Below are 26805 nucleotides of genomic sequence, written 5' to 3' on the forward strand. Positions count from 1 at the left end.
CCTGGCTTCTTTTTGCTCAAGGCTAGCACTCTACCACTTAAGCCACAGCACCACTTCTGGCCATTTTCTGTATATGTGGTGCTGGGGAATTGAACCCAGGGCCTCATGTATATGAGGCAAGCACTCTTGCCACTAGGCCATATCCCCAGCCCCCTCATGTGAATGTCTTAAAACAGAGAGGACCTGCTTAACGTATTTCACTCTATACGTTGTATTGAACAAGAGAAAAGGCTGGGAATATAGAATTCAGTGGTAAGAGTGAGGGCTTGGGTCCAATCTGTAGCACTGCAAATAAACAAACATCATCATCAACAATAAAGGTAGCCAACGCCAGTCTCTCATGCCTGGAATCCTAGCTACTCAGGGGGCTAAAATCAGGGGGATTGAGCCCTCAGCTAGCCTGTGCAGAAAAGTCTTTGAGACTCCATCTAAAATAATCAGCCAAAAGCCAGGCTGGAGGCTTGGCTCAAATGGTAGATACCTGCCCTATCAAGCATGAGGTCCTCAGTTCTAAGCGGGGAACCAGGAAGAGGGGAGGGAGGAAGGGAGGGAAGGAGGGAGGGAGAGAGAGAGATAGAGAGAGACAGGGAGACAGAGAGAGAGAAGAAGAAGAAGAAGGAGGAGGAGGAGGAGGAGGAGGAGGAGAGAGGAAGAAGAAGAGAGAGAGAGAGAGAGAGAGAAGAAGAAGAAGAAGAAGAAGAAGAAGAAGAAGAAGAAGAAGAAGAAGAAGAAGAAGAAGAAGACTATCCTTGACAACTAAGAATATTAGAATATATCACATTCACTTCTACCCCTATTTGGAGGGAGGCTGTAAGATATCAGTGTCTAAGAAATCATCTGCTCCAAGACACTCATTTCAAAGATGAGAAAACTCTTTTGGAGAAACAGAGAATTATGTAAAGTCATAACAATGATAAATGGAAAAGCAAGAGGAAGAATTTACTTTCTCTAATTCTGAAGGCAAAACTTCTTTTGGCTACAGGGAAACTTATTTGGAATAGTTCATGTTTTATGGAAAAATGATGAGTGAGCTCAGACTGAAGAGGCCAAGCCTAGTCCAATCCCATCTCCATGTTTCTTCCCGGTCCTGGCTATTCTCTAGTGGACCAATTAGAGTATGTCCCCTCCTCATCCATGTCCTTGTTTCTTCTTCATAGGAGGAGACCCCTTCAGGGATTCTGATGGGAGCCTCACACAGCAGGGGGTATAGCTTAGTCATTTATGGGGCTCCTGACTCTGACTTTACAATTAGTGTGGTGCTCTTGTTTCTTATTAGCAAATGCAGCGACACAGGAACTTAAAAATAATCTAAGTTCTTCCCTCTAATACCTCATTATATCTTCACTCCATCATTCTGAAACCTGCCTTCAAGTGGCTCATCTAATCAAATTCACACGTTTTTGTGACAACTTGAATATTCTAATAATAGTCTTTCCAAGTTTATAACCATTTTCAAATTCTCACTTATTCCACATTTTCCTATAATACATAAAAGTCAAATGGGACTAACAATAGTAACCCTTCTTTATCTTCCTCCCTTCCTCCCTCCCTCCCTCTTTCCCTTTCTCTCTTTTTTATTTGTTTTTCAATTTTTTCAAGCAAAATGTTTATTTGTTGAGTTTTATTTGTTGAGTTTTTCCTCAGGAGCTACTTCTTTGTAAATTTTTATTAATATTTGGTTTAGGTGGTACCAAGGAATTGAACCCAGGGCCTCATGCATGCTAGGCAAGTACTTTACCACTAAGCCACTCCCTTCTCTCTCCTTTTCTCCTCTCTCTCCCTCCCTCCCTCCCTCCCTCCCTCCCTCCCTCCCTCCCTCCCTCCCTCCCTCCCTCCCTCTTTCCTTTCCTTCCTTCCCTTCATGGAGCTTAAACTCAGGTCCTGGATGCTGTCCTTGAGCTTTTGTGCTCAAAGCTAGCATTTTACCACTTGAGCCACAGCTTTACTTCTGGGTTTTTTGTTTGTTTGTTTTTGTGGGTTTGTTTATGATAGTTAATTGGAGATAAGAGTCTCACAAACTTTCCTGCACAGGCTAGTTTTGAACTGCAGTCCTCAGATCTCAGCCTCCTACAAGTAGCTAGGATTCCAGGCATGAACTACTAGTGCCCAGCTATAATAGTTATTTTTTAAGGCGAAGAGGACTCTTTTTTTTTTTTTTTTTTGGCCAGTCCTGGGCCTTTGACTCAGGGCCTGAGCACTGTCCCTGGCCTCTTCTTGCTCAAGGCTAGCACTCTGCCACTTGAGCCACAGCGCCCCCTCTGGCCGTTTTCCATATATGTGGTGCTGGGGAATCGAACTGAGAGCTTCATGTGTAGGAGGCAAGTACTCTTGCCACTAGGCCATACTCCCATCCCCGAAGAGGACTCTTGACCTAATGAAAAGCACAATAGCATTAAGTTAGGGCTCTAAAATATTAGGTCTGAATCTTTTTAATGATGTTTATAGGGTATTTCATAAGAACTAGTCAGTGAGTTCCAGAAGGCAAGCCTCCAACTACATTCAGTTGCAATTTCCTGATTCTAAGTTTAAGGAGCTTTGCATCCTATCTACTGATACTGATGCTAAACATGAAAAGTGGTCCACAGCCCTCTTTGCTTTTTACCTGTGCCCTATCTCATGGGCAATGGTGAAAGCCAGAGGAAGGCCAGAGTCTTCATTGACATTACAGCTTCGGTGAGGCTGGCACATTCCCGACAGGTGGGACAGGCCCAGGGTCTCGCAGGGGCGGTTGACACCGGCACAAATGTCTTTTCTGAAAGCATAGAACAGAGATGTTTAGGCTCATTAAAAAATTACTAGAAAAAACATGGAGGTATGCATTTTTATCAGTGTAGTTTGTAAATTATGCTTAATTTTTTTAAAACTTTCATATGAATACAGGGAGCAACTGAATTCACTGAGCTTATTTTGATTTTCTCTCTTAGTTACTAAGTTTCACTCATGTGGGGAAAATGCAAATATTTTCTTTTGAGTTGCTCTTGCTCTTGAAGGAGGAGATAACAATTGGATAAGAAATGTATGCACTGCCTTACATATGAAACCGTAACCCTTCTGTACTTCACTTTGACAATAAAGAATTAAAAAAAATTTAAAAAGATGAATTAAAACAAGTGAATTTCTATAGAGAAAATTGCATGCTCTATATGGGAGAATGAATTTTAAAAAATTAAAAATAAATGGTTGGCAATCCCACTGTCTAACAGTTATAGGAGTCTGTAATGAAGATCTGCTAATAAATTTCTTGGTTGTTTATAAAGCGATATAGAAAAGCTAGTTTTAAAGATCTTCACTGCAATAGGAAAGAGGCTAGCAGTTTGCCACTGGCTACTGTTTATTAGCTAGGAGAGCTTTGTCACATCAACCCTGCTATGAGCTTCAGGAGTTTTGTAACGTCACTGTTAGGAGATTCAGGAGCTGACTAGGCCACTGTGGCTGCCTTTACAAGTGCCCAAGAGCAGCAAAGGTTGCAAGAACTCCAGGGAGAACACTCAGCAACTTGTTCAGGCACCAGCTCTTCAGACGTCCTTCCCCTGACTCCCAAGTGGCCTCTGAGGTACCTCGTGAGAAGGACAGCCACATCGTGGTGGGCAGGGTTGAGGTCACTCTTGGGATTGATGCTCTTCTGCCACTTGCAGAAGCTGGACAGTGTCTTCTCGGCATGGTGGACTATTTTTAGTCCTTGCTGGAGGAAGAAGAAGATGAAGAGATTGGCATGGGTGAGTTCACTGTGGTCAGTCAAGGCTTGGCTAACATTTCACATGGTGAATACATAATAATGGCTTATAAGTGACTTCCATGTCATTCTTCTCCCTTGATTTTGTAAACAGCTTTGGGAAGTAGTTAGGAAAGCCACGATGTGAACCCTTATCTACAAAAGAGAAGCAAATTCAAAGTAGTGATTGGAATTTTCACTTTGCGTGTGGAAAAGTCACATAATAGAACTCAGATCCTAAGTTTTCTCTCACTCCAATATTCATACTCAAAAGAACATACTTAAAATATAATTTATTATAGTTGGGTCTATAGTGTTGTTTCTCATGTTGAGTATTTTGTGGCTATCCACTACTATAAAAGCATCCCAAGACCCTGTTTTTTCCCATAACTTCCTTTTGTGGTGATAGATAAGTCAATATTCAAGCTTTATTAATGATTAAATAAAAAAATCTAAAAAACTAATGGTTTCTTTAGATATGCAAGAATACTCAGTATGTTTCTACACACTCATTCCTGCCTGTGAATTACAGCCCTCATTAAACCAAAGACAGCATCTCCTAAAGACAGATAAGAACTCAAGTTCCCATTAGCTCTCAGCCATATTGTCCTGGCATCTGTCATTTGAACTGGAATGGCACTTGGCAACTGCAAAAAAGCTATATGCTATCAATTAGAAGCAAGATAAGGAAGCTCAAAAGAAACTCTCCAGACAACCTTAAGATTTCATTGAACAACTTTTCTCCATTCAATGTCACCATCTACTGAACTCATTTCCAATCACTTTCCACCCCAGCATTTGTTTTACTGTGTTCAAGGTGCCAGGAAGCAAGGTCAACATGATAAATTCTCACTCCAGGCACCAGGAAGTGAATAATACTTGTGTTCTGAGATATATAGGTCTTCTGTCTTGGTTTTTTTTTTTGTTGTTGTTGTTGTTGTTGTTTTTGCCAATCCTGGGCCTTGCACTCAGGGCCTGAGCACTGTGCTTGGCTTCTTTTTGCTCAAGGCTAGCTACTTGAGCCACAGCGCCCCTTCTGGCCTTTTTCTATATATGTGGTGCTGGGTAATTGAACCCAGGGCTTCATGTATAGGAGGCAAGCACTTTTGCCACTAGGCCATATTCCCAGCCCCCTGTCTTGGTTTTAAAAAGAGGTCTTGGTACATATTTTAGCCAGGGCTCTTCTCATAGGTGACAAGTTTGCTCTTCCCCCTTGCCCTGTAAGTCAGATCTCACTTGTAACTTTCTCACTCTTTACACAAAGAGATCAATGACAACAGCTTGATTCAATGGCAATACAAGTTCTCCCGTAATGTAATTAAGGAGATAGAGACAGAAATTGGAACTAGCTCAAAATAAAAAGTGTCCAAACCAATAATGAAATACACATCTCAATAAAGAGACATGAAGCAAGCCCAAGCACACTTTCATTTGACAATAGAAACATGATGATCTACAAGTAATATAATTAGTGAATATAAGCTTTAGAACAAAAGAAATTAAATATGGCTATATGTTTAGAGAATCAACACACTTTACAGTTCTTATACCATTATAGTTGTTTCTAAAATTGTTCTCTAAAAAGAAGAATAATCTTTATTATTCCCATTTTTTTTTTGCTTTTTTTAATCAACAGTACTTTATTTTACATGCTGCACGAGATGCATTACCTAGTTCTTTAAATCTTGGCCTTAGCTTTGCCCACAAGAGATGGCAATCTCTCACCTGAACCAAACCCAACTAGTGACACTTCCTACAATCAATCATGTGCTAACTACCTATGCAGTGCCTAGACATCATGCTGGATATGCAATTATTTTATGTGTGCTTAAAATGCAAATACCATGATCAAAGAATAAATTTCATTTAGGCATCATGACATGAGTTTTTTTTTTATTGTAGGTGTGTTGAGCTTTAAGTTCAATAAATATAACATTTATTCTATGTTTTTGGAATTGAGCTAAAGATCAAAGGTAATCATTAATATTGAAAGAAAAGCAGAAGTTTTGCACTAAGAAATCTGCAGTGAAAGATTCAAGTCCAGATATTGAGTCATGATTTGTATTATTTTCATTCTTTGGTTGCAGCTGAACATTCGTATTTGGCAGGATTGTGTCTGAAGACATTGTTCCAATTTAACACAAACATAGTATTATCACGAAGTATACTGATTTGACTATTTAGGTAACAAATGAATAAATGGATGGATGGATAAGCAACTAGTGAGGCATAGGCCAAAAAAAAATTGAGGGGAGAAAAATACCCAATCAATCTAAATCTCTATGAGATATAAATATAAACTAAAAATGAACCACACATTTAAATATAAAATGGAAAGCTATACAACTTCTAGGAAAAACAAAATGTTAACTTCCATACAATTCCTTTTCTTTTTGGTCCACAATTGGAACTCTCACTTGACAACTAATGCTTTTGTTCACTAGCTAGTGCTCTACCAACTGAGCCATACCCTCAACCTCATCCAGACAGTATTATTTGCAACTCCTTAGTCTGTGTTCAGGCAACATGAAATTGTCTGCATTAGCACTCCCCCAGACCACATACTCCTACATTGTGCTGCTCTTCACCTTCCTTTCTTTAAAAGAATTCTTTCCCTAAGATACTTTTCTCTTCTCTCCCCATGTTAATTTATATTCAACTTCTGCTCCTCCTGTAAAATTCAATAGAACATTTCCAACCAAGATGAGATTCCTGTTAATATATCTGGTACACACTTGGTTCACAGCATGTTCTTCACAAGGTTAGACTATCAAAGTCGGGACCCGTTGTCCTTCTCAACACCCCTAGGACCAATCCCGGGATTTATTTCTCTCATTTTTCAGGTGTTGCACATGTCCTGGTACACATGTGCAACCCGAGGCTGTATATCACCCACCCACGAAGGCATGGAGAAAAGATGGAGAATATATGGACTGAGCTAGGAAAAAAAAAAGTGAAGGTTAGATTGCTGATGGATTTTGTGCAAGTCAGTGGAGAAACATCTACTGACTGGAGTAGAGAAAGGCAGCAAGGTCAGAGGTGTGGGTGGTAGAAGCCCCACAGGTCTCCTGTACATAACCCGGCCAAGGGCTCTGCAGCTTTTTCTCTTTTTCAAGTATGTTATACAGCAAATAGCTTTGGCTGCTAGTTTTCCTCTTCGTGAAGGTGGATTCTTCCTTTACAGTTCCGAACAAATGAAGCGATTGCTCCCTCCTGGGGCAAAATTCAGGTAAATTTTCTTACTTTAAAGAACTGAGGTTTGATTATGTTAGGGCTTCTTAGCATGGCCTGCATAGCATCCAAGAGAGCTGCCCACAAGAAGGAGGAGATAGACACGTGAAACTCACCTCAGGTACTGAGGGGAAATAAAGTTCTCTCTCTCTCATCCAAGAGTCTCATTTATTCTTCAAGCATAACAGCCATCATCACATGTTAGCCTGCAAACAAGCCTTTCTCATACATGACAGAAATAAGGAGGAGAATGTAAAATAGGGGATCAAACAGTAATAAGAACCCCATTAGGTTTGGGGTCGCTAAGTAGATGGGCCAGGTCTACATGGCTGTGGAGATTTTCTAGCAGTAGAACTATTGAAGAAGGATCAAGGAGAAAGGGAGAAACTCAAAGGCTAGGAGAGAGTTGTGTGCCAGTGGCGCATGTCTGTAATCTTAGCAATTCAGGAAGCTGAGGTCTGGAGAATCACAGTTTGAGGTCAGCCTGGACAATAAAGTTTACTAGATTTCATCTAAAAGCAGGGCTAAATATATAGTTCAAGTGGTAGAGCAATCAGACTAGCAACCTGGAAGTCCCAAGCTCAAGTCCCAGTGCCACCAGATAGAGATAGATAGATAGATAGATAGATAGATCACTCGATCGATTGATAGATAGATCCAGAGGGATTGTTCTTTCTTCCTAGCTCCCATAACAACCCTAAGAATAATTCGGGAAAAACTTAAGGGTTAGTCATTGAGAAATGCATATGTATAGGTATTTATATATGTATATGTACAGGCGCATAAACACATATTTACAGCCTGAAATCTACCCTCAAAACCTTATTTACTTTCTTACCACTTTTTTTTTTCTAGGCTCCTCTTCCAGAGAAAGCAGGCACACCCTGAACTGTGTTTCTAATCATTGCAGCTGGTTACTTTGCACACATAGAACTTCCATCTGCACCATGTGACATTTAACACAAGTTCAGTGACTAGGTCTGCAGGATATCTTCCCACTTCTCTTTTAAATGTCACATTCTTCCAGGAGGAAGTGCTTTTAGAAAGAAGGAGCACAATTATTTTCCTTGTCCCCTTAGAGGCATAGAAGATGTTACATCTAAGGACATTTGGTTATTTAGTTGCTGGAATACATTTGATCACCGCCTGGGCAAGGGTTATCAGATATGTGTTAAAACTATCAGCTATGAGAAAATAAGAGAAAACAAGAGAGGGAGTAACATTGTTCAAAAAGAAATGTACTCATTACCTTACTTACGTAACTGTAACCCTTCTATTCTGTATATCACCTTTACAATAAAATTTAAAAATGAAAATAAAAAATATAGAAATCCTTAATCTGAACAAAGCAAAACAAACAAACATAAAACACTTATTACCTATATGGCCCTAAGCATACAAAATACAAAGGAACTTCAAAGAGGTTATTCTGTCTTCCAACAGATATGCAAAGACAGTGCTAAGCATTTCCATAAAACAACTTGATCAATGAGTTTGTCAAAACAAACTCCTCATCCAATTTTTCTTGTTTCTTTCGCAAGCAAATATAGATATTGCACTTACTCATTTTTTCTCACCCCAACTTCTCAACCTGATTCATTTCCCACTCTACTTTCCTATAGATTTGAGTATATGACTTTATAGGAGAGGGAGCTGAACTGGAGGAAATTAGCCACAGCTCATGGAAATAGACACAAATGCAAGAGAGGAAATTATTTTTGAGAATATGACTTCTGTTATAAATTGTTCCCTGTGGGTACTCTCCTTATAATGAAAATACCTCATATTGATCTCCCTGGGAATTCTGGATAGCAGCTTTTGAATTGGTGCCCCACCTGTCTATACTCCGCCAGCCAGCCTAAGGTTACTGAAAGAAAAGTACCAGGCAAGCAGCAGAAAGCAAAATCACGAGCCTAAGATACAGATATGTTTTACTCTGATAGATTTTTTTAAAGAATGTGTCTAAAACTTCCTTGTCAATATTTTTTTGCATTTATTTGGCAAGAACAATAGTTAGGTTCTTACAAGCCCACACATCAGCAGGAAGGATAAAAATTTAAACCAAGAGCCTTGATTTCTAAAATCAACAAGTTTTTCACTTCAGACTGAACCCGACACTAAGCCATTCAGTAGATCAGGAGGAAATTTTCCTTGAAGGCATATTCCTCTTGCTTATGATCCCTACTCCTGTTCCTTCAAGTCAGATCAGTGCCCTTAGGCCCCAATCCTGGATGCTATAACTACCTGGGATCTGCTTAGATTCATCCTAATCACTTGTACCCCCTCTTTATCTCTATCCTATCCTCACCACTCCAATTCTAGGGATCCAATTCAGGGCTTTATACTTGCTAGACAAGTGCTCAATCATACAGATTTTCTAGCCTCTTTTTAAAAGAAGCCTCTAACTATGGCCCTAATGTTCTCCTTCAGGCTTTGTGATGATTTTTGAGAACAAAGAAAGAATCTGGCAAGAAAATAAGGGGAAAGGCCCACCCCTTTCATAACGGTTCTGCATTCCCTCACCACGGCCTTGAGGAGTCATGAAAGGGAGGCCCTGGCTATCACACCGCCATTGCTTTGAACTGTTGTGCTTGGGGCTCTTGGTATCACATCATGGCCCATTACCCCCGGAAGACTTGCACATGGACTGTTTGGACTCCAGAGGTGTGAACTGGAATGGATATCAAAAGGGCTAAACAACCCCTGGAGAGCTTGTGCAGACTGCATAGAGCCTCTGGTTGGGTCTGAGGGTTGTGATAACTTACAGGCTGTCCAATTATCTTGAGAGTCATGTAGCTCTCTCCTAGAGACACTTTAGTAACACTTGAACAATGTACTCCAGATGGTGCCCTTGCTTAGGAACCCTCCTGTCTAGCTAGAGCTCTGCTTATCTTTTTCTTCAATATATCGTTGCCATTTCACTTCTCCCTCTATGTCTGTGGACTCATTCTTTGACACTATAGAGACAAAGGACCTGACCTAGTTGTTGTACTTTTCTGGTATCACTTTTAATGGCTTTAAAGTCCTTGTAAAATAAGTAATATGTTGTGGAAACTAAATAATGATGATGACAGTGATGATGACAATAAAAGCAATATCAACAAGTAACATTAACTGAGTTTGTAGAAGCCAAAAATGATGCCAAGAATTACACGGACTAACACATTCTCACAGTAACCCCGTGGAGTAGATATTAACCTCATTTCACAAATTGATGGAATAGAGCCACAGAGATGTAACCCACCACAGCTCAGAAAGCTAGAAAATAGTTCAGCGAGCTATAAACCTTCTATTTGCCACAATATGAGACTTATCATGAAAGTTCAGGGGAAACCAGGCACTGGGGGAAGCCAAGCACTGGTGGCTCACACCTAAAATCCTAGTTACCTAGCACTGGTGGCTCACACCTAAAATCCTAGTTACTTAGGCACTGGTGGCTCATACCTAAAATCCTAGTCACTTAGGCACTGGTGGCTCACACCTAAAATCCTAGTTACTTAGTCACTGGTGGCTCATGCCTATAATCCTAGCTACTTAGGGGGCTGAGATCTGAAGATCACAGTTCCAACCTAGCCCAGGCAGGAAAGTTTGTGAAACTCTTTATCTTCAGTTAACTATCAAAAATACTGGGAAGTGGAGATGTGGCTCAAGTGGAAGAGTGTTAGACTTCAGCAAAAACACTCACAGACAGTGCCCAGATGACACACACACTCTCTCTCTCTCTCACACACACACACACGTTCAAGAGAAGAGTCTAATTCCAATTGTAATGACCAGAAGAAGTTATGAAGTGAAAGGCCTTAGTGTTCAAGACCTTGAGGAGGAGAATGAAAAATTGCAAAGGCAGGATTGGGGCAGGATGAGAAAGAACATGAATTGGAAGCCCCAGGAAGAGATCTAGGTTTCAAGTATCAATTGGAAGTCTCAGCAAATACATAAATATTTGAAAAAAAATCAGAATAAAGTTATTTTATTTCTACTGGGAAGCATTCTTAATAACCTCTCTAAGTAAGCCTTGTTTGTATGATCCTAGATGCAATGAAAATCAGATGGTTTCAGCAATTCTCCAATTCTCCAATTCTCACTCATTATGAATAGGCTCCCAAGAAAATAACACAGAAATATTATCTTCCTTTATTCCTTTATGCTGGGATTCTAAACACCTGTTTGTAGAGCTCTTTCATGTTTATTAAGAGCTTTTCTAAAAAATAAGAAAATAATACATATGAAAAAAACTGGAGTAGAGGTAAAATTGCTCCTTACCTCCTCCTCTTCAAGTAGAATGAGCCGAACCACAACAATGTGAATTGCATTACCAATGCTTGGGTTATGAAACAATTCAGTGACCTGGAATCAGAAAAGACTTTTTTTTTAGCTTGATATGAATATACGATATATATCTATGCTCAAGGAAGAAAATGGACTGCAATTACTTAAACATAATCTTCTGGCTCATAAATTCTGTGCAAGCAAAGAAAGAGAATCTCAAACCACGTGGTAAGATTTAAAGTCACTCGTTCTTTATGATTGACTGGCTGGCTTGATCTTTTCTTGAGCTCAGAGCCTTTCCTTTTCATGGTCAAAAAACCAGGCACCCTCACTGGGAAGGCAAAACACATCAACAGCACCAAAAAGAACCTTGAAAGTAGAGGTTGCAATCTAGAATCACATTCTATTCCTTTGTCTCCATTTACTTGTTGGTATACTCATATCATCTGGTAGTGCCTCACTTACTAAATACTTGATAAAAATATCAAATGATAAATTACCAAAATTCCCCTGGATTCACATCTTTAAAGAAAGACTGATTTGTCCTGCCACTATTAGGCAGGGAACAGACTCATATAAGTGTGGATGTGTATCTATGTTTCTATGGGTTAAAAAGAAAGAACACTCTCTTTCCTCCTCTGGCCTTATCACTTCCTGGTTGTTTGAGACAGGGCTTTGCTACGAAGCCCAGGTTGGCCTTGAACTTGCAGTCTTGCCAAGATCCCTGGTGCTGGGAATATAATAAGTACAAGCTACCAACAGCTAATTAGATATTTATATCTATATATTATAATGTGTTTATTATACCATATTATATTGATTATAATCTTTTGTTAGGAGCAAGGTCATTCCAAATAAGATGTGTTCACTAGCTGCCCTCCACTATACAATCTCCACATACCATGTTCATGATGGTTAGGATGTAGGACTCCACATTCTCACTCCCATGATATTCAACCATCTTTGTGTCAGCCACCACCAGAGTCTCCACCCATCTCTCTTTGCTTATGGAGCGCCGAGAGCGGCTTCTGCTTGGCAAATGGCTCCTCTCCCACTTTTCTCGCTGTAGTTCCTGCTTCTCAGAGTTGGCGAAGCTGTCTGAATATTAAACAGAGGACAGTAGGTTATTTCTGTATTCACATACTCTACTATCTACTTACATGGTAAAAATGCAAAGGGGATACATTTAACATATGTCTAATAATGTATGAGTGGAATGTTCTTAGATACATGAGTGGAATAGAAGAGATCAATTTAAATAAATATGAGCAAAATACCTCAAATTTGTATATTATAAGGAGTTTTAAAAAATATTTCTTTAAAATAGTATGACCTAATTGATTAAGTATTCCTTTCATTCTTACATTATAAACTGTAAATGGTAACATATGCCCGTAATGCAAGCATTCAGGTGGTTGAAGCAGGAGGATAGCAAGTTCAAAGACAGCCTGTGCTGCATACCAAGACCCTGTCTCACCAAATATATATATATATGTTACATATATATAATCATGTGTTATATTTATATTTTATATAAAATAATTTATATTGTTTATATACTGTAAAATAAGCATATAAACTTACATTGTATATCCTTACATAAATTATGAAACATGAAAAACATGAAAGCTCTCAACAAAAATGAAAACTTTCACCTCCTTCTCAGTTATTTGTTGTATACCCTGGGCAAGGACCTATAGCTGGCTTCTCAATGCCAAATGGTGTACTCTCGTAAATGTCTGAAGCATCTATTTCCCCCTTTGTTTTGCAAATGTGGAAACTGATACAAAGTGTCTATCTATATAAAACAGCAAAGTCATCCAACCCTTTAGCTACCTGTCCTACATAAATGCATTTTTCGTATGTGCCATGCTGTGCCCCATGCGACAAAGCTGCATAGACCTTGAGAATATGTAAGATAGAAAACTGCAGGATGTTAAGCGCATCTTGCTTCAAGAAGCTGAAAAAGCGTTAAAGACATCCAAAACAGGACAATAAAATTATCAAGGTGAGCACCAAGTTTCAGTATGAAAAAGACTTGTCTGTGAGGATCATGGCAGAACAGGCAAAATTTAGAAGAAGCTACAAATTATGAAGCAATGGAATCATTGTCAAAAATCCTAGAATCATGCCAGGTGCCAGTGTGAATTCCCTAAGAAAATTCCAAAGGTTTAACCCATGGATTCTAAGTTCCCACAGTGTTCCTTATAGACAGTCTAGTATATATATATTCATTTTGTTTCTTTTTAAAATTGTTGTCTCAAGTTATTATATCATTTGTCTTCATACCTTGTGAGTAACTGATACTCTGTTTTTTCAATATTTAATAATAAAATCTATTAAACAAAAACAATGCAAGAAAGAAAGAAGGAAAGAAAAAATGAAAGGAAAGAAAAAGATGGAAGGAAGAAAGAAAGAAATGAAAAAAAATAGAAACCCAGTTGTTGATGGTATTTTAACAACCCAGCTAATAAAGATAAGAAGTCTTTTTCTTTCAAAGGGCAACATTACTTTCCTTTTGTTCCATCAAATAGGCAAATTACTTGGTCAAATAGGAAGAAATGTAGAAATGAGGCATGGGATCAGATAAAAGCATGTTTTAAACTTTCAACAAACCTTATCTCAAGGGCATGTGGAAGTTCCAGTCCTGTGCTAAGTACACAGACCTCATGCCTCATTTAATCATGACAAAGATTCCATGAGATAACGTCTACTAGACAATATGAGACACTGAGGTCAAGAAGATCAGACAATTCTCCCCCAAATAATATTGTGAACAACCGACCCTGGTTCTAGCCAGGTATGCCTAACTTAACAACCACAAAGACATGTGCAAGACAAATTATGGACAATCCCCACTCCCACCCAGCCCACTCTTAGATGAATTGAGGCAAAAACGTAATTGTGAGTGAAACAACAAGAATATATGAAAAAAGTCACTATCTGCATTCAAATAATTCCCAAGGGGAGACATATGAGTTCTATTATCTAAAGTTCCAGAAGCTCAGCACAAATGGGAGGACTTGAACTGGGTGGGGCTGTCAAAGACAGGGTGTATCATACTGGTTTGACCTTGTTGAGTCTTGATGCAATCAGATTTTTGACCTAAGAAATACTTCTGCTAAGCAATTCTTGGAAACATAAGAAGCCATCCCTACATATTTATCTCCAATTCTTGATGAATAAGCTTGCTAGCTCTTCAGGGCAACTGGGGTACTGTCAATTGGAGAAGTTTCCCTGAATGTCCCTGCCTCCTGACACATGCTCTGTTTTAGCCCCTCTTCTGAGACAATATGGTTTCTGGAAACAGTGCTATGGTTTCCTGTGATTGCAGAATCTTCTAATTAAGCTCTGTATGGCTAATGGGCCACAACAACATGCCCTGTACTCTTGTTACCTGCTTGGCAAAAAGTGGCACCCAATTAATGCCTGCTGTGCAGGTGGGTGACTTGGAACTGACTTGTGGCTCACAAGAAAGGAAGAACTGCACAAGTTGTTTATTTTCCCCCATGTTATGACTTGTTTCAGTTGGAGAATTCTCCACACTGAGGCTGTGAAGGGTTTGTTTCAGAGAGAAATCTAGCCAAATGGAGAGTTTAAGTAGGGACAATTTCCCATGCTGACGGAGGACTGACTTTCCAGTACCTGAACTAAGGGAATACAGACAGCTGCCCAGCATTAGCTGAGATGCCTATGAAAAGCTTAGCACACTATTGAAGCAGAAGCTCGAGAGATCATTGGGGAAAGACAACATAACGCATCCTTTTCCTCGCCCGTATGGTTTTCTCTGTTTTGGATTCTGCTAAGTGTCACCTAAGCTGACTTCTCAGACTCTATTGTCCTCCTTCACAGACAGGTAGAGATTGCACCTGCATAAAGGTACACTGAGGCAGCTAGAGTAGGACCAAAAATCATAGGAAAGTGAGCATGGAGGAAGATTCTGGAAATGAGAGTGCATCCTATGTTCAAAGGTGGTTTTCAGGATTCAGATATGTCCCACCCTGAGAAATGAGTCACTTCTTTTGCTTTGAGAATTGCTCCAGGCAGTTTCCCCCACCCCTTTCCTCTATTTATATCTAGATTCTCTTCTGCCACTAGACTTCCAGTAACGAGGGAAGATTTCTACCCAGTCAGACAAGATGGATCATTAATTTGAAATCAACCACTAATTAGACCTACTACATGGTTTGAAGTCCAAATTTTGTTACCCTCCCTGAAGATTATTCCTTCATTACAGTGTTCCCTAGCCCAGACTTCACTACCTTCCAGACACTACCTTCCAAACAACCATTCAACAGCACCATGTCAACTCAAGCCACACTTGTGATAGAGTGCTCATCAGGAGCCCAGACTACTAAATATTCTTTTTTTAAAAAAATTATTGTTGTAAAGGTGATATACAAAGGGGTTACAGTTACATAAACCAGGTAATGAGTACATTCCTTCTTGAACACTGTGACCCCTCCCTCATTTTCTCCCAGTTTTTCCCCTCCTGCCACTCTTCCCCACCCTCACGTTGTATAGTTCATTTCCAACATAGTGTGTTGTGAATACCACAACTGAATTGGTTCATCCTCTGTCCCACCATTTCTGTGCTTCCCTTTCCCCTCCCCAAACTAGATAAACTTACATACAAGAAAATGTTTACATAGCTTACAGAAATTTAAAAAAAAAATCAGCAACAGAAGGGGGGAAAAAAAAGAACAAAAAAGAGAGAACCACAAATAGCACAATAAAAAATAAACCTCTTCTTTCCATTTCTTGGAATTCATTTCAATAAACATCATGATCATTTGCACATATCTATCGAACCGTTGTGATCCTCTCCTAAGAATTATCCTCCTTTGGTCTCATTGTGTGAACGTTTAGAACCCTGTTTAATTAATCATGTCCAAGTGTAAATTTTTGTCTTTTCCTATCCATTAGGTTTACTTGTAAATTTACAAACACATTCTAATTATCACAAGTGAAGGAAAACATGTAACTTATGTTTCTATGGGTCTGGCTTACTTCACTTAATATAATTTTTCCAAGTCTTTCCATTTTCTTACGCATGGGGCATTTATCCAAATGATCATAAACAAGACCATACTAAAACCACCAGCACAACCATTTCACTGCAGCATTGTTTCCCATAGCTAAGATATGGAATCAACACAGATGCCCCTCAGTAGACTAATGGATCAAGCACATGTGACACATATACACAATGGAATTCTATGCTTCCAACAGAAAGAGTGACATTTCACCCATTCCTAAATACTCTTTTGGAGTCAATAAGTTGTCATTTTATTCTTTCAATAATGATATGAGGGAAATTGTATGATTGCCACTTACAAAAACAGATCCACAGAGGATAATTTGTTCTAAATCTCACAGCCTATGAGCAGCAGAACAAGCATTGTAGGTGAGAAGGTTGGTGGTTCTTCGTTTGGTAGCATGGAGATGAGGGAGGGTGGGTTCTGGGCATCAGCTGCCTGGAAACTGCAGCGTGAAAAGGGAAAAGAACTAACATGTGAAGATCAGCTGGGGAAGAAGCTAGAACATAAACCAGCTGAGATCTAGCTCTCCAAGTCCTTATCATTTCAAGCTATGATGAAGGCCGTATGCCCCAAAGAGGGAAAACTTGAGGACAAAGTCAATAAGTACTATGTGCTCCTTTGATGGTAGATGTCTTTGGGGGAGTGACAATGCTTTGCTTCTTTTAAAAATTCAATAAGCACCACTTAAGAAAGATGTCCTGGACCAGAGTTTGTGGCTGGAAAGATGGGACCATGATAAATGAAGGAGGATATCTTGGTCTGGTGTGGGCTGCCTGGGCTAATGTTCACTACCTGTCCCTATGGGTCTATGGGTCTGCCCCGAACCATTTATGAATGCTGATACTTGCAAATTCTTTGACCTTGGACAAGGTCCTTTTCCTGTCCAATGAGAAAGTCAAATTGAATTCCTAGTTTATAAATGTGTTTTACTTATGAATCCATTTCTTCCAAAAGTCTGAAATTGATCCTTAAAGCAGCAGTGATGATGAGGCATGAAGGATGAACCCTAAAGGGGATTCCACAGAGCACAGCCTTAAACTACAGGTTGAGGCCATCCCACAGGGTCCTTCCATCTCAAGTATTCTCTGATTTGAGCAAGCATACCTTTCTGTTGCCTATGCTATAGAAGCAGCTGTTTGCTGTTGCTACGTATTTACAACTAGACCACCTTCTTGGCAGGCAGTGAGTGCATGGTGACCTCCTCTAGCAAAGAAAGATATCACATTCATGTGCTTATCTATTTGCATCAATGACCAAGCAAGCAGGGGTACTCAAGGTACTTGTTCCCTGGAGCTGGCTTAAAGTACATTTGAACCCCAAGGTACAGCTAGGGAAGCTCACTTTCCTTCCCAAGAAAGTTTCATTCACTGTGAACAAAAAGTATGTTTATACTTAGATAATAGACTATCCATTTCTCAAAACTGGCCACAATTGAAGTAAATACAGCTGTCTAAAGATAAACAAGTGAAACAATAGGACCTTAGCTAGTATATGCCCAAAACAAGCTCTCTCCAGGCTTAAGGGTATGCACAGAAAAGTACAAGTATCCAAAATAAGGTAAATAAAATGTGCTCCCCAAGAACTGACTGGTCTTGCCTGACACTGCCTTGAATTTATTCAGAGCATATCACAGAAGAGAAAGGAATTGTTGGAGCTTGTGAAACTTCACTAAATAACATTAAACCAAGGGTAAGTGCAAAGGACATTTCAAGATCCCTTCAGAATACCAATAATCAGAATGAGATGAGAATTTTTAGAACAATTAGATTCATTGTTATTTCATAAATTATCCATTGCATTTACTGCTGTTGTAATGAAAAGTAATTGCAGTGATTTGAGATCTAACCCCACATATGTCCTTTCTCTTCCTTCCCTTCTGAAAAAAAAAATGTGCTGATGCATGGCTCACAATGAAGAACAGATGTGGAGGAGGCAGCTGGGGGCAGCAGAAACACAAATAAGTTTTTCTAGATAATCAACCAACTCCCAGCTTGCTTAAACATTGACTGGACTCTTGACACACTGCCCTTAGCTTGGTGACCAGGACTGTTGAGTAACTCAACTCTTGCAATGCACCATGGGAAAGCTCCTCAGTTTTCCAGTCCTCTACAGTGAACTTACATTGACCTAAGCGTTTAAAAAAAATCTGCACAGTTACCTTTCTACCAGTTTGTAAAAGATCACTCATATTGTGAACCGCCTAGTGGGGTTCTGAGAGTGCCATTTACAAAACTCTCTTGACAGTGAACTATGCTTTTCCTTCAGAACTCCTAGCCATGCCTACCTAGTGTTCCAGGCATATTACTGGGGAAAAGCAGTGCAAAAGGAGTACCAGATCATGAGAGAGGTTAAAGGACTGCTAAAGAGTCTTCAGATTACAAAAGCTTCTGAAAATCTTCCTCTGACAGTCTGTATGGGAATAAAGGAAAAAATCATATTTATTAGGCATGGAACGGGAATCCGAATCTGGGGCACCTCTTTCTTCAAGTAGCTGATGCTTTTATCTTAGGATTCTCGACTGTTTCAATGAAGGTTTCTACTGTGAGTAAAATTTCCTATTATTTAAGTAGCCTCACTGAAAGGATGGGAGAAACCAAAGGGAAGTTGCTGTAGTTTGGATCTGAAGTACCCTCTAAAAGGCTCAGGTGTTACATAAACACTTGGTCCCCAATGTATAACACAATTGGGAATTGCTGGAATCTTTAAAGTGGAGCCTAGTGGAAAGTCCTAAGCCATTAAAGACATACCCTTGATGGAAACTATATGGGTTGATGCTGGTCTCTTCCTCATGCTTCCTGGTTATCAGCAGGTGACACAAGGCCCTGTTACAGCGTTCTTCTTGGGGCCAACCAAGCATAGACCTTGAACCAAAATAAATCATTTCTTTTTTGTTGGTGGTGGGACTTAAACTCAGGGCCTGGGTGCTGATCCTGAGCTGTTTTAGCACTCTACTACTTTGAGTCACAGCTCTACTTCTGGTTTTCTGAGGGTTAATTGATGATAAGAGTCTCATGGATTTTCTTGCTGGGGCTGGCTTTGAACTGTGATCCTCAGATCTCAGGCTCCTGAGTAGCTAGGATTGCAGCCATGAGCCACCAGTACCTGGTAATTGTTTCTTTTTTTTTTTTTTTTTTACATTGATCAACTCAGGCATTTGCTACAGAAGTAGAAAGCTAATACTGGGCTCACTTCTGTCCTTGATGAGATGAGGATAGATGAGTATGTGCCCATCTTAATATTTACTTAGGTTGGTCCTTTGTTTCAGCAACCTTCCAAAAATGCCCATGTTAAAATTCCATATCTCCCTCTGTAATACAGTATGTTCAATAAGTACAATGAAAACTGCTTGAAAGCATTTCAAATGTTCATACAGACCTGAAGCCAACTGGACGATATTTTGTTTTGTTTTGTTTTATGGTGGAGAGGGATATTTGGATTTCAACTTAGGGCCTAAGTAAGTATTAAGTAAGTATTCTACCAATTGAGCTACACTCTGTCCCCCAACTGTTGCCATACAAAGAATAAGCTCGCCATGCTGTCCAAGTCGCCTAGGCCATCTTATGATGGGGACCCCAGGAGGACACTCTCTCAATGTCACTTCCTCATATGCTCGAGTTCTTTCTCTTCCATTTGTACCAAGTTCTTCAGGCTTACCATATCAAACACCAGAGCCAGTTTATGCTTCTCTTTCAGGAGTGGGAAATGTGTGGCCTAAGAGCTGTATAAGGTCCATGGAACTATTTAGTGTATGACCTGCTAGATGTGTGCTTTCCTTTTGTTTGTCTTCCCATGACCCATCTGTCTGTATTGATGGATGGGTTTCCATGGTCCTTGAAAGATGCTATAACATTCAAATGGGCTCTGAACCTCCATATCCTCTGTACAGTCTGCAATTGTTCTGTACAGTAAGCAATTGTTCTTCCCCTCTTCCTCCTTGATTTTCCTCTGGGAATATGGGATTCCTAGAATAAAGACAAGATTTCCTAGCCTTCTTTGCTGACCAACACTACAGAGCAAGTGCCACATGCAACTTGGAGAATTTAAAGGGAAAAGATGAGTCTTCCCTTTCTTCTCCTTCTTTGCTGGTTTGTACAAGAAAGAAGAAGCCAGATGTTGAAGAGAATAGGACAAGATTCAAGACGGAGCACAAAAGGGGACTGAATTACTGATGATTGGGGCGATAAAATCCTGGACAATTTTATCTTCAAGTTTTACTTAAATGTAATGAAAAGAAAGGCACATTTATTCAATTAGAGTAGAATTTTGTCTGCTTTGTTCACTCCTTTATCCCAAGTACCTAAAATAGTTCTTTGTAGTCAATCTGTATTTTTGAATAAATGCATCCGTGTGGGGGTTATATGAGCACATGTTCCAAATGGCACACCATCCCCTTTAGGTTTATGGGCGCTATCTCTTCTCAGATTCCTCAATGGATGGGTTATTTTCCTCTCCAAATGGTAGCATTTGACCCATCCTTTAGCTCAGTGTGTTGATTGTTAGTAAACAGTGATTCCCTTTTTAGTACCTAAACTGTGTATCAGGTCAAGGAAAAAAATAGATCCTCAGCTAGAACTAGAATGTTCAGGAAGATCATAAGCTTGCTCCTGGATCAGAGAAAATGAATTTACGAATTTAGAGACCTCTGAACTAGGGCATGGTCAAGAGGGGAAGTAATACTACTCACACTTGAGAACCTCAGTTCAAATCCACTCTTAAGTGAAGCAAGACAATCCAGAGTGAAAATCTCCTCAAGGACATATCATGTCTGTTAAGAAGAAATCTGTTTCAAGATTCAATCTCTTTGTGACTCCTACCTGCCTTCATTCACATATAACTTCTTAATATCTCATTTCACCAACTTTACTACAGGGCTTAAGCCAGTTTTATCTTTTCCCATATCCCCAGGATTTCCTCAGAAATGAAGCATCCTGTTGAGTCAATATTCCTTTTGCAAGAAAGCAATAATCAAGTGGAAAGCAGAAAGTAAAAACAATTTTGAGGGCACTAAACAGAAATATTTATTAACTTGAGGTTATCTGCCTTAGCATTCAGCAGACAGCAACAAAATAATAATACTGGGATAGATTTTATTTATGAAGAAGGTAAGATTGTTTTACTTACAATACTGACATACGGGCATATATGTATATATGAATATATTTACTATCCTTTCCTTCTACCACTCTTGATTCATATAAATGTAGCTTGTTATATGCCAATTACAAATATATTATTTATTATAAATATAAATTTGTATTTAGCCAGGTTCCAAAACACTGCTTTTTTCCTAGGATCTATAGCCCTTTTCCACCCCAGAACCTAGGTTAAAATAAGTACATTTTAGTTGAGTGCTGGTGGTTCACCCTGTAATTCTAGCTACTCAGGAGACAGAGATCTAAAAATCATGGTTTGAAGCCAGCCTGTGCAAGAAAGGCCATGTGACGCTTATCTCCAATTAACCAGCAAGAAGTTGGAACTGGAGGGAGGGCTTAAATTGTAGAGCTCTAGCTTTGAGTAAAGAAGCTAAGGGGAAGTGGCCTGGCTCAGAATTCAAGGCTTAGTACTGGCACATGCACACGCGTACACACACACACACAGAGTACATTTTTTTCTGTGAGATATTTTTTGTTTTGCTGGTTGGTTTTACTTAATTTGGAGTTCACTCATTGTGTTAGCTTTACATCACTATGACAAAACACCTAAGATAAACAGCTTAAAAAGGAGAAGGTTTATTTTGGCTCACAGACTCGGGGTTCCATTGCTTTTAGGAGTGTGGTAAAGCAGAAAGAACATCATGGTAGGAAGCATGTGGCGGAGCACAGGTTCTCACTCACTTCACGGTGAAGTGAAGGAAAAATGAGAGAAAAGAGCTAGCGACAAAATCCATCCTCAGAGACTCAGCCCTAGTGACCTACCTCCTCCAACTAAGCCTGCTTCCTAGAGTTCCCATCACATCCATATAACCCACCAAGTGATGAGGTCAGAGACTCATGATCCAATCACTTCCCAAAGACCCTGCCTCTGAATACTGCTGCCTTGGCTACCAAGTTTCCACATATGGAGGACAGTTTAGGTACCAACCATAATACTCTTCCAAGGAGAAAGGTGCTTTTCAAGAGTTTTAACTTCATATAGGTTTCCATTTTCTACAGCTCAGAGATTTGGACTTCTGCTATCTGCATTTTTCATTTTCTTCTTTTGAGGTTTGTTGCTCTTGTTTCTGTTCCTCCTCTCCTTTCCTTTCCTCTCTTTTTCTCTCCTCTCCTCTCTTCTCATGCCCTCTTCTCTTCTTTCCTTTCGATTCCCCTCCCTTCTCTCTTCTCTTTTCCTTTCCTTTCCTGTTTTTCCTCCTCACTCCCCCTTTTCCTCCATCTCTCCCTTCTTTCTTTATTTTCTTCCTGAAGAGAGACTGGAAGCTTTTAAATATGCAGTGAGTACTTGGTGAGTGAATACATGGATTTGTTCAGTTAATATTTGTAGGAGTGGAGTAATGTATAAAGCAACAGAGATATTCCATATTCTGTTAAATGATAACTTTTATTTATTTATTCACCAAAAATTAACCACTTGGAGACACCCTTGGGACAGTAACAAAGGTGATCCCTCCAGAGAACTTAGAAGAAAATGGATTTGTGAGCACTAAGCTGGTCTTAAACAGCTGGTGATGAGCACACTGTTAATGTGGCAGGAAATGGGGTCCAGCACAGGCCTTGTGGGAAGGTTCAAGGATACAATGCACCTTGGTCACCACAGATGGGCTAGTTTGGGATTCGATTCTGAAGAAAGTCCATGTGGGTCCTGGGCAGGTCTCTGAGACTCCCTTCTCTTTGTCTCTCTGCCTCAATCTGAGGAGCAGTTACTGCCAGAATAACAGATTCTACTTCAAACACCAGTGACAAAGACCAGAAGAGGAGACATTATCAAGACAGTTCTAACAAGAGTGTTTTGCAGCCAGAGAAAGTTATTCACAGAGAGAAGTAGCAACACTATTCAGGCCAGGACCTCAACCTAAGACATCCAAACCCATAGGCGGATAGTCATGGTTTGGCTCTGATGGGAGGTTTCACTCCCACAAGCTCTGACATGATCCTTTCCCAACAGTCCTTAAAGGCCCCTTCATTAATTCAAGGAACATGTTATCCAGTTCAAGGCTTACTGAGCCAAAGGTCAAACTGGCAAGTTAACTGTTTCTTCTTTCCAAACTCTATGCTTTTCTCAATGTATTTGTTCTCCTTCAAATTCTTAGTCCCCAAAGTAGAATACCACAAAGAAATAAGTCTGCCTGTCAAAAATCAGGCAGGTTCTGTTTTCTAAAGTAAGGGACAGTCTGTGAGGAAGGTTGTCTCCTGCCTTTAAAGGTTAAGGGATCTAATATATAACCAGGCATCTCTGCGGAAGTTCTAGAATTTCTTGGAGCTCTTTAAAGAAAATGGGAGGAAGGAGAAGAAAACAAAAAAAGAAAATTCAGAATGTTGTCTCCTTTTCATTCTGTTGTAGTGTGTGTAGTCATTTTATAGGGTGAGGCAGAATGAGGCAACCAGGCTGCTTAAAGACATGATTCTTCCCAAACACCATTAAATAATCCTTAGCTGACAAAGAGAGAAAAAATATTTTTTCTTTGAGTTTTGATCAGTTGTACTCTTTGTCTTTTCCATTGTAAGTAGGATTGAAGAAAACAAATGTGTGTTGTGACTCTATTGTATGGTATTAGACTTAGTTTCTTCCTTTCAGAAAACCTGTGAGTCAGATTTTAGTTAAAACAGCAAATATTTAGGAGGCTGTGGATTAACAGCTGAATATCTTGAGCTCTAAATAAGTACTATGTGATAAAAATAGAATGTCAGCCAAAATCTGAGTCATATATAATCTTCTAGCAACCTAGGGTGGAAAAACGAACAGGTGAAATTAATTTTAGTAATTTTCTTTACTCGAGGTAGTAAAATATTATTATAACATGACATCAATGAAAATTGTTAATTTGATGGTTTATGCTATTTTTACAATGCATTTTTTGGGCCCCATGTGTATTTTTTGTGAACAGCATATACTGATTTTAAGGTATAGGTTAAGTGCTTCATCACTACATGTGGATGGTCGCTCTATCTTGGCCCTAATGTGGTTTTCCCAAACTTCATTGTTCTGTCACTCCCCCAGAAATGTGCTCATCTAATTCTCGAAGCTGAGTCTTCCTTTATATATCATGGCTCCGTAGCTCCTTAGTAGATATGTTGGCTTTATTTTCCAGTCACATGCCTTCTTAGAAGAATGGATACTTTATTAGACTAATTCTCTTTCTTCCCTTGATTTTACATTTACCCTGAAATCTGTTTTTCTGCCTTTGATGAATCAAGATATGAATGAACAGCATAATGAGGTAGCAATTACATAGTTGCTTTGCTAAGGAGGCATTTTTAGATACTTAGGGAGAACAGGTTGAGATTGTTCTGTTAAAAGGTTAGGTTTTATAAGAAAATTAGAAAAGAAACTCAGAAAAAAAAGTCTGCAATTAAATTACAAAGCTGTGGTTAAGAAACTAAAAGCAAAGGTGCTTCAAATATGTTAAAATAGTCTTCTAATGATAAAATCAGTGCTTTTCTTACTATAAATATAATATAGAAAATACAAAAAGGGGATAAGAGAAAAACTAGCCACAGTCTTATTTTCTTTCATGAACTCCAAGAAGTTCTAGAACCTCAGCAGAGTTGCCTGGTTCCCTTAACCTTGAAAGGCAGGCGAGGGCCTTACTCACAGAAGATTACTTACTTTGGAAAATAGGACCTGCCTGATTTTGGCATGTGGACACATTTGTTTTTGAGTATTCTCCTTTGGGGACTGAGAATTTATGGGGGAACAAATATGTTGGTAAAAGCATAGAATTTTGAAAGAAGAAACAGATCATTAGTCAAGTTAGTGAGGGAAGAGGAGGGACTGAAGGAGAGAGGAGGAGAAAGAAATATGTATTACCCATTCCTGAGAGATTGCTTAAAAAAATAATTTCCTACCCATAAGTAGTGGATGAATGAATAAACAACATGTAGCGTATACATATTCTATGGAGCAAAAATGTTCCCCCACATTTGTATGTTGGAAACGACATCCCTAATGTTAATGGTATTTGTGGATGGAGCTTTGGAAGGTGCTTAGCATTACATGAGGAATGCAGGTGGGGTAGGAGGAAGAAAATACCATCATAACAGCGGGGTTTGTTGTAGAATCTCAGCCTGGGAAATTATAGATGCGTGCATTGATAATTTAAAACAAAAGGATAAAGTTAATCAAATAAATTAGCCTATTCAAAAAAAAAGTCAGTTAGGCTGTCAGCTGTGAGAAAATTGTCTCCAGAATCTTCCTAAACTCTGGCCACCAGCAGAAACTCTGGATTTCTTGCCAAGGCAAGGCTATTCCTCTTTTCCAAATCTTTGTTCTTTCTTATTATGTGGAATGCTACTCTCCCTTTCCTCTTTTTGGTTTGTTGGTTTTGAGGCAGGATCTCATTAGGTAGCCCAAGCTGTTTTCAAGCTTAGGATCTTCCTGCCTCCGACTTCTCAGTGCTAGCGTCACAGTCTTGCCTCCCTGTGTCTGACCTGTCAATCCCCCTCTGGTGAGTCGATCCATGTCCAACATGGCAACACACCTTTCCTTCTTGACACTGAGAGCTCACCCAGCGTAACTCCTAGGAGCAGCTCTGAATCAGTGGGCAATTCCTCAGATTTGAACATTTAGGACTATTAAGAGGCATCCATCAGATTTGAGATTTTAAAAATATAAAACAAAATTAAACAACATAAACAAGCTCATTCAGGCCAGGGCAAAAGAGCACAGAGATTGTCACACATACAATGACAGCAAACCCCATAGTCTTATCATGTCAAATAACCACACTCAGAGTTAGCCATCTAAGCCTGGTAACCCTAGCCTCCCAGATCCACTATAAACTAAAGTGTAACTTGCAGGGACTCAGCAGGAAGACACAAAGCACACACTTCTCCTACAGTCTGCTTTAAGCCATTTCAAAAAATATGGAAAATCCTTATAGACACTCATACTAAAACATCTCTGTCATTTCCTTTTTACAGGTTCCCTGTGAATGTTAACTTGAAGAGTGGCAACCACTAGTAGAAGACAAAATATTACACTTGGACATGATTAATTAAACAGGACTCTAAACATTCACACAGTGAGACCAAAGGAGGATATTCTTAGGAGAGGATCTCAAAGGGTTAATAGCTCTGTTCATATGATCATATAAAATAATGTTTATCAAAATGAACTTCAGGAGATAGAAATGAGAGGTGTTTGTTATTTTACTTTTTGTGTTCTGCTCTTTCCCACTATAGAGTGTATATGTTGTTTGTTCTGCCTGAGATAGGAAGATTTCCTTCCTCTCTACCCCCATCACATAATTAATTCTGCCTCCTCTCATTTGATTTAGGTGTCTACCAGATTTCTCTATTATAAAGTTACTATCTGTCACATTATAATTAATGAGCACTTTATAATTGAGATATAATTTGAGATTCTTATGAGACATATAAGGTATTACAATAATGA

At 39.3% G+C, this 26805-nt stretch overlaps 1 protein-coding gene across 4 annotated transcripts in view; it reads right to left on the reverse strand.

Moving 5' to 3' along the window:
* The window catches only part of Adamts12 (ADAM metallopeptidase with thrombospondin type 1 motif 12), a 214041-nt gene that overhangs the window by 88167 nt on the left and 99069 nt on the right, over window positions 1-26805 (reverse strand). For 3 of the 4 annotated variants that reach the window (XR_007214150.1, XM_048368464.1, XM_048368465.1), the window contains exons 4-7: window positions 12114-12310; window positions 11207-11290; window positions 3558-3682; window positions 2603-2752 (exon numbers count right to left, since the gene is read on the reverse strand). Coding sequence is in view for 3 of the 4 variants with exons in the window: in XM_048368464.1 (XP_048224421.1) it covers window positions 2603-2752; window positions 3558-3682; window positions 11207-11290; window positions 12114-12310 (556 nt within the window). In the remaining variant the exon portion in view is untranslated. Of the gene's footprint in view, window positions 1-2602; window positions 2753-3557; window positions 3683-11206; window positions 11291-12113; window positions 12311-16549; window positions 16697-26805 lie in introns of those variants that run through there. The other variant, XM_048368466.1, reaches the window with a different exon arrangement.

The sequence above is a fragment of the Perognathus longimembris genome, chromosome 19, assembly GCF_023159225.1.
Source record: "Perognathus longimembris pacificus isolate PPM17 chromosome 19, ASM2315922v1, whole genome shotgun sequence".
Lineage (NCBI taxonomy): Eukaryota > Metazoa > Chordata > Mammalia > Rodentia > Heteromyidae > Perognathus > Perognathus longimembris.